At 35.1% G+C, this 16,590-nt stretch overlaps 1 protein-coding gene across 1 annotated transcript in view; it reads left to right on the top strand.

Annotated features, from left to right (window-relative positions):
- The window catches only part of mRpS5 (mitochondrial ribosomal protein S5), a 119,957-nt gene that overhangs the window by 27,771 nt on the left and 75,596 nt on the right, over positions 1 to 16,590 (top strand). The window contains exons 3-4 of the mRNA XM_090399991.1: positions 3,044 to 3,169; positions 7,464 to 7,691. Coding sequence (XP_090256117.1) covers positions 3,044 to 3,169; positions 7,464 to 7,691 — 354 coding nt within the window. The remainder of the gene's footprint in view (positions 1 to 3,043; positions 3,170 to 7,463; positions 7,692 to 16,590) is intronic.

Genomic DNA, 16,590 nt, shown 5'->3' with positions numbered 1-16,590 from the left:
AGTTTGTTTTATACAGCTGTCTGAAGCAAAAGTGTTGTCTGTATCCCTTGAAATGGATAAAATTGAGTATCGTACGATTATAAAATTCTTTGTAAAAGAACGTTTAACGTCAAAAGAAATTCATTCGAAGTTCATAAGTTTATGGGCACTCTTCACCTTCGTTTTCGACAATTAAGAAATGGGCTGCCAAGTATAAACATGGCCGTACCAACCTTGAAGATGATACATGTGAAGGATGTCCAAAAAGTATAATACCAGAAATCATTGATCAAGTGCATGATATGTTATTGGATGACTGGCGAATCCAAGTGTGTGAAATTGCTGAGACTATAGGCATTTCAAAAGGACGTGGGATATATTTTGCATGAAGAATTGCATATTGAAAAGCTTTGTGCAAGATGGATGCCTCGCTTGCTCACAGCAAATCAAAAATGCACGCATGAAAATGTTTGAACAGTGCTTGGAGCGTTTTAACAAGAATAAAACTGATTTTGTGCATCGATTTTTTACTATGGATGAGACTTGGATTCACTATTATATACCAGAATCCAAACAGCAGTCAAAACAGTGGGCAGAAGCCGATTGTTCAGCGTTAAAGAAGAAAAAGTCTCTTTCATCAGCAGGAAAGATGATGGCATTGGTGTTTTAGGATACTAAAGGCATTTTGTTTATCAATTATCTTGAAAAGGATAAAACAATAACCGGGGAATATTTTTCCGATCTTTTAACCAGACTAGGTGAAAAAATTCATGAGAAAAGACCCGGTTGCATAAGAAAAAAAGTCAAAGTTTCATTAGGACAATGCACCTGCCCACAAAAGCATTTTGGCAATGGGGAAAGTAAGGGATCTGCGCTCTGAATTGTCAGAACATCCACTCTATTCCCAGATTTGGCTCCCTCTGATTTCTATCTCTTCCCAAAACTAAAACTCATCCTCGCTGGTCAGTGTTTTTCTTCGAATCAAGAGGTGATTGTAGATGCAGAGGGGTGTTTTGCAGATCTTACTGAGAACCACTACAGAGATGGGATAATGACGCTGGCGCATCGCTGCAATAAATGTATTAGTTTTAAGGGAGAGATTATGTTAAAAAATAAAAATAATTTTGAAATTATAAATCCGTTTTTTCATTGTTAGGCTAAGAACTTTTCATACCACTTTCATATAGGGTTAGCAGTTGTGAAGGTGTGAAGTAGTGTCTTGTGCGAAAAAGTACAACTTTTTTAGTGGCAACAGAAGCTATAGTCGAAATGTGGTTGTGCCAGGAAATATTGGAGGGGTAGATCATTCTGAGTAGAGAAATCCAATTATGTTTGGATATCTCAGTATTACTGAAGGTAAGTGGGAAACGATGTGAGCTCTTTCTTGTGAGAGATCAGACAGGACTGAGTTTTGGTGGCATTGAAGTTTACAAGGTTGTCCTTACCCCACTGGGATATAGCTAGGAGATCTGATTTCAGGTCACTGGTCATGGTAGATCTTGAGGATTCTAATACTTGAGCACTACAAGGTTTGTCAAATAAAAAGGAGGAATGGAGTGTACTGTCATTGGCAAAGCTATGGATAGGATTGAAAATCTAAAAGAACAGGTCATTTATATAAAAAAGAAGACAGTGAGTGAAAGAACAGAACCCTGGGGTACTCCTGCACTGGTGGGAAAATCTGAGGAGAGCAAATCATCCACCATGGCACGTAGTCAGCAACCAGTGAGAAAGTTGGTGATCCAGTTACAGAGTGAGGAAGGCAGACCATAGGATGGCAGTTTGTTAAGTAGGCCCCTGTGCCAAACCCAATCAAATGCCTTTGAAATGTCGAGGGCAATCACGTGAGTTTCTTGAAATTTTTCCATGGCTTGAGGTGGGTGGTGAAAGCAAGAAGATCAGCTGTAGACTGCGAGTGGCAGAATCCATACTGCTGGTCACTGATTAGTTGGTATGACTAGGTGGTTCAAGAGTTGGCAGATGATGACCTCCATAATTCTATAAATTACAGTGAGTGTGTATTATATAGTGTATATATTATATAACAGAAATCATATTTCTATAAATATATAATATAATCACTGCAGTAGTCAGCTTAAAAATGATAATGCAAATCTAGATAGTTTATTATTTTTGTACATCTAGATTTAATTCAGATGGTTTAAAAATTACTATTTTCTTATTTTAAATGAAAGTTTAAAATTAAAACTAGATAGGATTAATTGCCCTATTACTGCATTAATTACATTCCTATGGAACAAATTATTTGGCCATGATAGGCCAAGCAACGTAGCATGATAAGTGAAAGACCAAGATAATGGTAGTATAATTACAGTATACTGTAATTAAAATGACACCCACCTCAAGCCATGGAATATTGCTGCCTTATTTATGGTGGAGAATCAAAATCCTTTTCAGATTGCTCAGTTCTATCCATAAGAGGGCAATCCAGCTAATTAATGATCCCTCTCTCACATACTCACTTCAGTCTCTCTCTCTCTCTCACAAACATTCAGTTTCTGCCTTGTGTCTCTTTTTAATGTTAATTAAAATCTCTTCAACAGATACTTTTATGGACACTGCTCTACTGCATTGGCCATTATTATTCTACCACTCTCCTTCAAAATCATTAAAACAAGAGCTACTGCTAACTAACACACTTTCACAGTCCATCTTGAAACTCATCGAACCACCTTCACTGCCTCTTCCTTCATCCCATCTACTTTTGCCCTTTGGAACAGTCTCCCCACACTCTGCTTTCCCCAAAGATTATGACCCTCAGCTGCTCAAGCAAAATGTGAACAGATTTTTTCTTTCTTCTATTTCTCTTGTCCACACACACACACACACACAGCACTAATGTGATGTGGGTCTGGTAGCCTTTCATGCATGGATCAGATGTATAGAATGACTAGTTAAGCAATGGGGTATTTCGGCTTTGTCCTACAAGATGTTTTAACATTTTTGTATATAATTTTAAATGTTAATTAATAATGAAATCTAGTAATAAAAATATTAGCAATACAGATTCCTTTGTGTTCTATTTATTATTATTATTTAACAGTCACTGCAAACCAACTATGGAAAGGTGTTACTAGTGTTAGTAATGCTGGCAGAAAAAAAGGAAGAGGAAGGGGTGCAGGTAGAAAGTTTTCAAAGAATCTTAATAGAGGACAGATTTTAGGAGTTGGTAAGTAATGCTTAATCAATCCTGGAAATTAGTTCTGTTATATAACCAGTAATTTAAAGATTGTGGTGCAAGTATTTTGGTGTTATACAGCTACATGTCTGAAATTATTCATAGTCAGATTTTAGGGAAGCTATTTAAAAATTAAAGCTATATATATATATATATATATATATATTTTTTTTTTTTTTTTAAATTTGCACTCTTTTGTAGAATGGAAAAGGCACCAAGTTTCCTATCTCACCTTGTCTTAAATTTCTTAAAAAAAGGAAAAAAAAAATATATATATATATACAGAAAAGAAGTGGAACCAGTAGAAGAATTGGATAAGAACCACATTGCATAATACCAAATTGTTTTGTGTTACCAAAACAATGAAGACAAAAGCAGGTGAGCTGTTTCTAAGCAACAAATACAAGTTATGTTCAGGCAATAATGATCAGAGGCAAGGAGTAATATTCAACACTAAATACAAAGATGATCATCTTGAATGATATGCAATATCAATGGAGTGCTGTAGGCAAATATCAGAATCGAGGAACTGGACAATGAGATTTATTTGTGTTTATGGTCCCATAGAAGGTTCTAATAAGAAAGAAATAAGAGGAATTTTTTGAGGCATTAAGAAAAGGCAACTGACACAGAAAAAAAAAGTTAGTCCTTGTTGGAGACCTAAATAGCAGAGCATGAAATGATTACCAAACATATAGAAATATTTTGGGGAAATGTGGAGAAAAGAGCAAAGCTAATAATAATAATAATGGTAAGTACTCACTCGATTTCTGTTCAGAATATAGACTAGTTATTACTAATATCATGTTCCAACATGAAGATGTGCATGAATTCACTTGGAGAGAAGATGCAAGAAAGAAAAGTCTCATTGGCTGTAATGTTTGATATTGAGCTGCCATGCACTTACTCAGTCCTGGTGCTTTTCATAATACTGAAAAGCATTTTAGCAAAGTATGAAATTTTTTAAAGATAAAACAGCAAATATTGAAATAGGGAAGTGATCATTTGGTTTTGAGCAGGATAAAATTAAACATCATCTTGAAAAGAAAAGTGTGAACAATTTTAAAATGAATCAAAGTTGAGCAGTTTTCAGAGGTAGACTATAGATTGAGATACACAAATATTATTTCTGCATCCCACTCTGTAAAAGGTAGGTCGTGTCTTAGTAATTTATTCACATTTTATAATCAAGTGACAGCAGAATTTGATAGAGAAAATGGCTACACCATGATGTAGCTGGACTTTGTGCAAAGCATTTGACAGAATATCATATGGAAAACTATTACAAAAGTTGGAACAAATGGGACTGGATATGAAGCTACTAGCATGGATAGGGGATGGCAGACACCAGAGAGTAGTATGTGGTGAAGTGTAATCTAGGAGAATGAGGGTGACTAGTAGAGTACCTTAGGTTCTGTACTAGGGCCACTACTCTTTCATTTGTATTTCAGTGATATAGGAAAAGATTTAAGAGGGGATATTCAGTTGTTTGCTGATGATGTAAAACTAGGGAGAGCAATAGTAAGATAAAAGTGATGTAGATATCCTGCAGGATTTAAATAAATTGGCATTGTGGGCAATGCCAATTTATTTATTGGCCTTGCCCACATTACTTGGTTGGCTGAGCGGTTAGCATGTCCACTCTCCAGCCAAAAGGCTTCTGGTTCGAATCCTGCTGTGGGCATGGATATTTGTGATTGTCTGTGAAAATACTAGTCATGGTGGTTTGTTGTAGTTTGTGGAGACAGAGTTGTAAAGTAAACACCCTCCCTCGATGAGTCTTTGGACTCCCTGGAGGTGTAACGTAACAATAATAATAATTATAAAATTGATGGTCCTGGATTGCAGGAAATTGATGAAGCTAGGGACTTGGGGATAATGGTGGATAGAAAATTGAAATGCAGAAGGCATATTGCAAAAGTTGGTAAAAATCGCTCAAAGGATTACTTGGATTTTGAAAAATACATTAACAAGTAAAGATCATAGCCTTTATAAGGCTATGATTCAACCGCATCTTGACTCTGTGCACAGATTTGGTCAGCTGGGGTATCTTAGGGACCAGGAGGTGATAGAGAAGAGTGACTGAGCTGGTAATAGGTCTGTGGAATGAGGATAGTTTGAAGGTTTGTGGATTACAAAGTTTAGTTGATAGACTGAAAAGAGGGGATATGATGGAAATTTTTAAGATATTAAAGGGAATTTATAAAATTGATGAAAAGAAAAATTTTCAATATATGACAAGCAGTCAGAGAACTAGGAGCCATCCATGGAAGTTGTGTAAGAGTGTGGTTAGTAGGGGTGTGCAGACCAGATGTTTTGCATGGAGAGTGGTGAATGGATTGCCAGAATTAGTTGTCTGTGAATAAAGAGAGGTGTGATAAGTTTGGGATGTATAATAGTTAGTAGTCTCCCATGATGAAGTCTCCAGACTTCATGGAGATACTGTATAATAATAATTATTCAAGGTAAATAAAAGAGTTTGAAAACAAGAAACAAAACTTGCAGATTCGGGGACAGACCCTAACGAAAACATTGATTCAGCCAAAGAGGTATGTTGCAAGGTTTCTATCCCTGCCATTTGTGCGACGATAGAAAAATCAGTACTCATTGGTGAACTGAGGAAGTTTAGAGGCAGACAAGGAAAAGAAGAAAGCATATTGAACGTTTCTGGCAAGCGAGTCAGCTTGTGCTTTCAGAGAATACAGAGAATAGTGTAAGGATAAATTAAAGGTACCAAGAAATTATATGCTTGGCTTAATCCTTTATCCAAGTGTAAGCAAACAAGTTTGCGGCTGAACTATTTTTCAGGACTGGGACAACTCGTATAAAGAAGGTAATGACTTCACGTCACTTGTCTTATTATCCCAAAATGCAAAGCACATATCCTTAGACATGTATAATGCTATGCATTATGGGAAGGGTCACTACCCAGACTGGTACTCAACCCTTGAGATCTCATTAGTGGGAGCCAGACCCAGAGGTGATACTAAAGTTGAAGTAATGCAGAATTCATATTTTCATATAAGAGTAGCCAAAAGGTGTCACAGCTTATTTTTTAAAATACTCTGGATTAGAGAAAGTTGTTGGAAGTTTTTCCACTTGGTTATACTATAAATTAAAGATGCCATGAAATTATATACTTGGTTTAATTCTTTATCCAAGTATAAGCTGACTACTGCATTATTTCAACCTTAGTATCACCTCTGGGTCTGGCTCCCACTGATGAGACCTCAATAAAGGTCGAAACCAGTTTGGTAGTGATCCTTCCCATAATGCATAGCATTATACATATGGATATGTGCTTTGCATTTTGGGATACTAAGGCAAGTGATGTGAAATCATTAGCTTCTTTATACGAGTTGTCCCAGTCCTGAAAATAGTTCAGGAGCAAACTTGTTTGCTTACGCTTGGATAAAGGATTAAACCAAGTACATAATTTCTTGTTATCTTTAATTTATAATATAACCAGTGGAGAACTTCCAACGAAAAGTGTAAGGAAGTGAAGCACTGTGTGAAACCAACTAAACAAAAGTCATGGGAAAATGTTGCTAAGAATATAGAAAATAAATATCATGAAGGTAGAAAAATATTCTGAAGGTGGAGGAAAGAATACTGTGAAAAGAATCAAATATAATAAAGGTGGCGTAAAAAAAGGAGATAAGGGTGCACATTATCTCCACTGTTATTCATCTATATGGATCACATATGAAGAAAAGTGGCATGAAAACCGATATCAATATCAGAGATGTTAATCTCAGGTCTTTACTTTTCTTTGATTTTCATAGCATTTATTACAGGAGTTATTCAATTCAGTCAGGAAATCTGACAGACTAACTAGATTTATTTAGGAGTATAATATCTGCCTAATTTCTCTATCAAGAAAATGAAGTCCATGAAACTACATCTTAGTTTTGAATTTTATATATAAAATTAATATATATCATAGCTTTATGCAGATAGGTGCATTAGGGTAATGCAGCAATCTGTTCAGAATGGTAACCTTAGGAAACCATGCAAAGTTTGGAAAAGAAAAGTACTTTTTCAAGATATTGTATAGGTTTTCTTTTCCCTCTATCTTTAGTTGGAGTGTTGCCACTTTACTCTGGCTGCATACTGCATGCAATAGTTTATGGATAACCTGAGGATTTGTTTCATCTGTATTCACAAAATTGAAACTAAGAGATTACTTGTTTTGTTTAAAATGCTTTTTCTTACACTAGAAAGCATATTATTATACTCATACTGTTGTGATAGTTGGTAAACTCTTTGATGTTTGAAATATTAGGTCCAATTAATATGGTATGGCCTGGATTGAATGCCCCAATCATTAGAGGTAAAGAAATTGTACAGCGTGTAGAACTACCAAAAGATGAGGAACGAGAAAAAAAACTTGTTGCACTTAGAAATGAAATGAGTGGCTTTAGAAGAATCAAGCTGACACCATTAGAAAGGGGATGGAGTGGTACTAAATTGCCTGGTCGAAGTATAGGTCCTCCTGATCCTATAGGAGAAGGTGAGTCATAGGTACTTGTTGAAAATTATATTTAATAAAATAACTTTAGAGTCTTATAGATTAACTAGTATCTTTCTAAATAAAGGTTAATTTGTTTTTGCATTTTTTGCTTATATTAATTGCATTATCATTTAAACAATATTATTCTTGTTGCTCAACTTCCATAGAATTAGATAATTCATCATGATAGTAAATTTTTGCTGTTGAATTAACTGGTTTTTATTGGTGATAATATTATAGGAACTAAATTAATCTACTAGTTTTGTCACTAAAAATGTGTGGCTTCATCATGGTAAACACAAGAAATATAAATACAAGATTACAACTGTAAGTTAAATGCACTTCCAAGTGAAGGTTATAGAAACCATTACAGTATGAATAATGTCTGACCTTTAAAAGTACCTGTGGCATGACTAAACAATAAATTACACAATAACCACAGTAATTAACTTTAATGAAATGACTTTTCTTTCTTATCTCAAAACTTCACAAAGTCTGATCTATATATGAAAGACCACATAAGTATGGAATTGTGTAAACCCCAGGATGTTTGTGGAAGAAGTTATTGTCTTTAAGAGAGTAGAGAAGATCCTATAGCAAGAATAGGTTTATAAGGAATGGAAATTAAGTCTCTGTGGTGTATGTCAGGATTTTGCTGCTGAGCAAGATTAGAGAAGAGCAATTTTTGGACAGGTTTTTTTGGATACCTGTTGAGCATTAGTTGGTGAAGTAGAATTTGCAGTTCTTCATTAATCTTCTAATTTCTTAAAATGGAAGTGGCACATTTTTTAAGCATGCAAATGATGTCCATTTTTTGTGAAGAGTGGTGCAGAGAAGATAAATGGTATTTCTAGCTGCATCAGTCCACTGAGATCTTGGTTTTCCTCTTGGTCTTTTCCTGCCATTCTGACATCAAAACAGCAGTTTTGCTAACCTTTTCCTTCCAATTCTATTTGTTTGAAGATAAATAGTATTTCTAGCTGCATTAGTCTACTGAGATCTTGGTCTTTTCCTGCCATTCTGACATCACATTGAAACATCAGTTTTGTTAACCTGCTTTTTCCATCCAATTCTATTTGTGACCATGTCGCACTTTCTTGAGTGCTAACATGCGCAAGTTCCATCCTTCATAATATCTTCATTTTTAATATGATCCAGTGATGCCATCTGTTTGCTACACTAATTCTTTTCAGAATCTCTGAGAAGAATTAGGGAAGTGGGCAGTCTTTGCTTAGCTGTTTTATTTCTAACTAAGCTCTGAAATCCATAAATTAAAATTAGTGAACACAGTCTTGTATACACAGCTTTTTGACTTCAAGTCAGGCAACTTCCCACTGCACATTGTTTACATCTGTTGTCTATTTACATGTTTGCTAAAAACTATTCTTTAAAAGGTGAAATGTTACCTGTTCTTTAGATTTCCAACTTAAGATGCAATTGATGTTTTCAATGTTCTGTTTATTTTTATGGTCTTTTTCTTTTTATTGAATAATATATGCACGTAAACACAAGAAAGATATTTAATTAACCAAATATTTCGATCTGGAAATAGCAGACCATCTTCAGTGGCACCACAAGAACAGTTTTTAAAAAAATGCAAAGTGGAACACTAACACTAGATCATTTAAAAATAGAACAAGCCATGTGATGTTATATCACCAAGTATTAAAGGGAATATTTTTAAGCAGAGACATAATTGAAATAAGGATATTAATTAATAATATTAAATAACATAAAATTAATATGATTAACGAGTTATTCTGATTAGACTTTCCCAGATTTTTGATATAGTCATTCCGATTCAGGTTAGGACGATGGAGTAAGACCTCTACGCTTTCTTTGAATAAACGTTCAAATTTATAACGGGATCTATGTAAGAGGTGAGTTTTTGACCAAAAGATGTTGTGGTTAGTTTCAATCCCATGCTGAGCCAATCCAGATTTTTCAGGTTTGTTGTGATGAATGGAGGATTGATGTTCTTGGATTCTTTTTTCAAGAGAATGTCCAGTTTGTCCAAAATAGGAGAGATCACAGTTGCAGGGAATTTGATAAACTCCAGGAAGAGATATAGTTGAGCGTTTGTCTTTAGGAGAAGGAAAATGGGAAGATAATTTGTTAATAGGTGAATACATAGTTAACTCATATTTCTTCAGAATTCTTGCGATAGGTTCTGAAATCCTGGAGATGTAAGGAATTGGAACTCGACGTATTGAATCTTCGTTGTTTTGTGGTGGATTATAAGAATTGAGAAGATGTTGAGTATTCTTTTTGGAAAAGCCATTGAGTTTCATGTGTTGTTGGATAGTAGAAAGTTCTTTCTGTAGAAAATTAGAAGTAGAACAATTAGTTTTGGCTCTTCTGATTAGACATTTTATGATTCCTGTTTTTTGACAAGGATGATGGGCTGATTCTTTAAGAATATAATGACCTGTGAACGTTGGTTTCCTGTAAACTGTAGTTGTAAGAGTATTTGAAGGTGACCGGATGAGGAGAAAGTCTAAAAAAGATAACTGGTTGTTTTCTTCCATTTCCATAGTAAACTTTATACGATGATGTAAGGAATTGATACTGTTTAAAAAAGAAGGTAAGGAGTCTTTGTTGTGCGGCCATACAGTAAAGATGTCATCTATATATCTTACCCAAAAGGATGGTTGAGGGAAAATAGATGAGAAGAGGACTTTTTCTAGATGTTCTAAATAAAAGTTGGCTAAAGCAGGAGAGAGAGGACTTCCCATGGCCATTCCTTCTACTTGGCTGTAAAATTTGTTTTGACATAAGAAATATCCAGAGTGTATTACGAAATCGATGTTGAATCAGCCCATCATCCTTCTCAAAAAACAGGAATCATAAAATGTCTAATCAGAAGAGCCAAAACTAATTGTTCTACTTCTAATTTTCTACAGAAAGAACTTTCTACTATCCAACAACACATGAAACTCAGTGGCTTTTCCGAAAAGAGTACTCAACATCTTTTCTTTTTATTGCCAATTTTCATTCCATATTTGTTACAACAGTGATTTATTTAAAGAATCCTGCAGATTCATACTGGATTTTTTTTAAGTGTATAACATCTGCATAGAGTAAAGAACTGAGATTAACATCTTCAGTTTTGGTATCAGACTTAATGCCACTTTTTGTTCACATTGTAATGTGATCCACATAGATAATGAATAACAGTGGAGATAGCGTGCATCCCTATCTTACACCTGATTTTACATCTGACAGTCTTTTAACTTCCACATCTCTAACTGCTGTCTTACCGAATATACACCATGCATCATTTGATATGATGTTCATTTACACCATATAATTGTAAGAGCTTTTCTCTTGACACACCCTGTCATATGCCTTTTCTAGAGCTACAAAATTTAAATACAGATTCTGGTTATATTCTTATGATTTCTAAACTTCTAATTTTTCATGTGTGTGTGTGAGGCTCATTGAGGGCTCATTTAAGGACAGTTAATTCTCTCTCTTACATTTTTTTAATGTGGTTCTCATCCGTGAAAGGTTTATTTGTAAACCTATAGTGCATTTGCACTATGGGTAGGTTAGGGATTTTTTATTTATATATATATATACACACACACACACAGACACACACAGTCTGTCAAAAAAATGTATACACACTTCAGCAAAAGAAAAACCTGTATAAAAATTGTAATACTAAATTTATACAGACATCAAGGGATGAATACAAGTTACTTTTGACTTCTACAATTACATGAGCTGCTCAAAGTGGTTACCATTAGTGTCCAGACACTTATTATTACGGCGAACTACTGCTTGGGCAAGTTGGCCAAAGTGTCCAGTGGGATTGCTGCTCATGCCGTTTCAATTTCTTTCTGAAGTGGCCACCAGTGTAGCTAGTTTTCTATGATACACTACATCCTTTAGAGTTCCCCATAGGTCCAAGGGTGTTAAATCAGGAGAGTGTGAGGGGGAACTCAACTGCACCTTTTTTGTCCTATCCATTGTCCCTGCAAACTCTCATCAAGGTAAGGTCTCGCTTCTCAGTGGTGGTGTGCCATCTTGTTTGAAGAGAAATTGATCATTCCCGTAAAGTGCATGAATGGCAGGTAAAATAGATGTGTGTAGCATATCTAGGTAGTACACTTGACCGGTAACAGTACCTTCAAAGAAGAATGGTCCTATTAAACCTCTATATGACAGTTTACACCAGACATTGAAAAAAAAAAAATCAACTAACGCCTTTTATTCCCTAATAGGGAGTAGGCGAGGCCTTTATACCCTATCTAGCTTTTGGAGACTGAGTGGGCAGTTCAATCTCCACCGGTAGCCAATCAGAGATAGCTAGCCCATGTCTATCACTAATTATAGCAGCCACTGATCAAGAGGCTGGCAAACAAGTGCTGCCATCTCTTGGACCTAACCCTAACAAGATATGTCACTGTCTGAAATAATGTGGGTACTATGGTCGATTTTCTTGTGTTTACGGGATGAAAAACCCGAGTTTCCGGGAGGGAAAACCCGCTTGTCCGTGCCAGAGATCGACTAACTCGGGAACCGGTCAAAGATGGGCTTAGAAAAAGTTCCTCCATTCGGCGACTAGACTAGAACCTAGGTCTAACTTCGAGCAGCCAAGCGCAGAGGATGCAAGCGCCACTTCCACTGAGCTACACCAGACATTGAGCTCCAGTAAATTGACTGCCTCATTGACATGAACGTCCAGATTTTTTGCAGCCTAGTAAACAAAATTATGCCAATTCACTCTTCCATTATGCTTAAATTGTGCTTCATCAGACAAAAACCATTTTCCTCACAAACTCCTCATCCTCATCTACCATGTGTTGAAACCACTCGCAATACTGCATTCTTTGATCATATTCGTATTCATTCATTGCATGTAATAATCTTCGCATGTAAACTTTCCACTTAGCTGCTTTAAGAGTGCACCATATACTTGCACTGCTAACTCTTGCCTCACATGCACATTGTGTGGTAGACTGCTGTGGCTAGCATGTAAACTGTTTCAACACCATAGCCGAGGAAGCAGGACTTGTTGCGAGGCTTCCCGGATCTTCCTTTCTCCGCATCACACACGGTACCATTGATCTCAAACTTATCACGTGCAATTATCAGGCATGTTGGAGGTTGTGTTGCAAACTCGCACCTCCATTGTTGTTGAACTTCAACAACATTCTCAAATTTGAAATACCACTTTAAAATGGTCTTGTGTTCCTCGAATGACAATCATATCTTGGCCATTTTGTTTGAGGTCACGTGTTGATGTTAGTATTCAATGTGAGTAACAACATATTTTGAGAGAACATCATACTATACATTGTTACGTAATTCGATCCAACTTCGAAAAAAGTCCATAGATGACATCTGTTAAAATGTGTATAAATTTTTTTTGACAGGCTATGTGTATGTGTGTGTGTATAAAATCAGTAAAAATAAATAAAAATCCCTAACCTACCCATACTGCAAATGTATTAGAGGTTTACAAATAAACCTTTCATGGATGAGAACTACATAAAAAAATATCATCATCATCATCATCAAATTCCTGCCATGTACCCTCAAGGGGTGTACAGGATATGATAGTAGTACTATAAAAAAATATAAAACAGAGAATTAACTGCCCTTAAATGAGCCCTCAATTCTTCAACTGCCCTCAGTCTACCTCATATACATGAAAAAGTAGAAGTTTAGAAATCATAAGAATATAACGAGGATGGCCAAAAAAGTTCTCTGCTTCGATCATAGATGGCAACACTATCAGCAAGATTTTTTTTTTTTTTCTAAGTTGGTACATCTGTCATAAGCATCCATGTGAAATTGCAAGTCATTCTATCAAGTAGTTTGTTTTATACAGCTGTCTGAAGCAAAAGTGTTATTTGTATCCCTTGAAATGGATAAAATTGAGTATCATGCAGTTATAAAATTCTTTTGTAAAAGAAGGTTTAACAGCAAAAGAAATTCATTCAAATTTCATAAAAGTTTATGGGCACTCTTTCATTTTCGACTATTAAGAAATGGGCTACCGAGTTTAAACATGGCTATTCCAGTCTCGAAGACGATCAATGTGAAGGATTGTAGGAATAGGTTTCTGTGATTTAGCAGTTCATAAGAAAGATTCCGGTAATTGGACCACATGTTTATTAAGATAAATAACAATAAAAAAACATGTGGTCCAATTACCGGAATCTTTCTTATGAACTGCTAAACCACAGAAACTTACACCTACAATTAGAAACTTATGGTGAGTGCTTTTGGTATAAAATTACGCAACTAGAGAAATGACGCATTAAACATCTGAATTTCATCAACCGTCTAACATTTTTAATCCGATGTAGAGATAATGAAATTGTACCTAAGTTCATCTAAATCAAGCTTACATTCCATACAACCAAAGCTAACAGAATTTACTGAAGAATGGAACTAACGATTTTGAGAGAAAGGATTACATCCACTAGATCAGAACTAGCACAAATAAGCCAAGATACATTTACTCAGCACAATGAGTTAACCTCATTGCTTCCATCCGACCTGTGGAACAACATTGACAATATCACATACAACAAAGCTGCAGCGATTTCTGATCAAAAGAAGCGTAATTTAATTAAAAAATTTAATGTACTACTTCACAAAAAAGAAAAACAAAGAAAACATCTAGATTATTCCAAAGTAGTAATTAACCTTTCTTCAAGAGTCCTATCAAGAACCAAAAAAAATCTACTTCTGAAGCGTTTCAATTTCGCTTTAACATCATGCTGCCTACCAAAAATTGACATCATAGCTCAAATAGAGAAAGGAATATGAAATTTGCAGTGATACATCAGATTTCATCCATATACAGAGCACAGCATTGCTATTACAAAGCAAATTACCACCCAGGAGCCTACCTTACACGGAATACACAGCCCTTAAAGAACTAAAATCAGACAAAAATATCATTATAATTAAGGCAGATAAAGGGAATGCAATGGTAGTTTTGAACTCTGAGGATTATAACAAAAATATGAAAACTCTTCTTGAAGATTCTAATATCTATACACCTTTAGACAGAGATCCCACCTGGTGAGCTCACAATAAAACCAATGATCTAGTTAAAAAGATACCCAATTGGACTGAAGAACTAAAAAGAACTTTACAATCAAAACACCCATTAGTTCCAAGAATATATGGAGTACCAAAAATACATAAGATAGGTATTCCTTTAAGACCGATAATGGATGGAAGAGACTCTCCGACCTCGAATTTGGCAAAACACCTCACCGACATGATTTTACCACACACAAGAGAAACAGCATCTTTCATTAAGAACAGTGCACATTTTATTGTGAAGGTAAAGAGATATACATAGAACCTTCAGACATCTTAGTGTTAATAATTGGTGGATTTTTATATTGAGGAGATTATTCATAGATATTATATCTTAATATTTTTAATCCTACCATAGAGATGATCTCTGTTTCTAACAATTATTTTTTTTATTCCGAGTGTACCTATATGTTATTATATGCACAAGGGTTCACTCCAATTGGTGCAATGATCTTAACTCTTTCTTTCAGAATCCAAATAATCACTGACTCAAGACCAAAATGCAAAATAAACACATTTAATAAAACAAAAACAATATATATATACACTTCAAACAAATAATGCATAACTAACTACAAATTAATTGGATCCAAGGCCTTTTAAATTAAACTTACACTTAAGACTAGACTAAACACCTTGTTTGCACAATCACAAAATGTTCATAGCCAGTTTCTTTCTCTGTCAAGGCCCTTCTCCAAAGACATATGACTTTATTCTTCATTTTTTACAGGATCCTTTCTCATCACTCATGTAGCACACATTAATTCGTCCGAACTTAATTCTGTCTCTTTTCTTCAGTAGAAATAATAGTCAGATCTGGCATCCTTAATACAGATGAAACTTCCTAATCAGAGTTTTCTCAAACATTCCTTTAGAACGTAAATAGCAAATTCTTCTTTTATTCACTAAATGCTTATTGACAGTCTTACTCTTCTAATTAAAAAAAACTTAGTTCTACGATTTCCTTTTTGGAATCTACTATAAATCTTTCAATTAGTGTTTCCTCCAATATTCCGTTTAAAACGCATATAGCAATATTTTCTTTTATTTATCCACATACTTATTCCACATTAAAACTTAATAGTTCCACGATTCCTTTTTCGGAATATACTATTAATTTTCCTCCGACTGTCACATAAAAAACTTAAATTCCTCCCGAACCTAAATGTCTGCTGGCTTGTGTTCTAAATTCCTTCTGAACGCTATCTTGTTTAGAGCCGTTACTCAGATACCGAACGCTTTTCTTGTCAGCTGTCAATCACTCATCAAACTTCTCCGCGAGCATGTGCACTCCATGGCAAGCGAGAAACTAAGTACTGTATAATGGCTGATACGTTGTCTCCGTTAGCAACAAGAGAATGTCCTCATAAAACAAAAACTTAATATTTCAAACCATAATAAATTTGTTTAAAGTAACACAACTATTCAAATCCGGTAAGTACATAAATTTTTAACTGCTTTACATATCACTTTTAACAAAACAATTTCCATAACGGGCACATCGCAAGTGCTGACAATGCGTGTTATGAAAACAAAACTAATAAACATACTAACATAAACGATACGTAAAAATATTCAGAATTTTAATTATGATTATTTTTACATTAGCAAGTTTGGATGTAATCAGCCTTTTTACAAATCCCAGAAATGAAACAGTGAATCTCCTTGAAGACCTTTTCCTCCGGACATCGTAGAACTTTACGAACATTGCATAAAAAATACATTTTTCATGTATCAAGACAAATTTTGGGAACAACAAGGAGGACTGGCTATGGGCTCTCCTTTCCCCCCTGGCTTTAGCTAACCTGTATATGGAAAATTTTGAAAA

This window comes from Typopeltis vanoorti, chromosome 11, assembly GCF_054136105.1.
Source record: "Typopeltis vanoorti isolate ZY-2024b chromosome 11, IOZ_Tvanoo_1.0, whole genome shotgun sequence".
Classification (NCBI taxonomy): domain Eukaryota; kingdom Metazoa; phylum Arthropoda; class Arachnida; order Uropygi; family Thelyphonidae; genus Typopeltis; species Typopeltis vanoorti.
The sequence above is the reverse complement of the archived record's forward strand: the minus strand, read 5'-3'. Positions and strand labels throughout refer to the sequence as shown.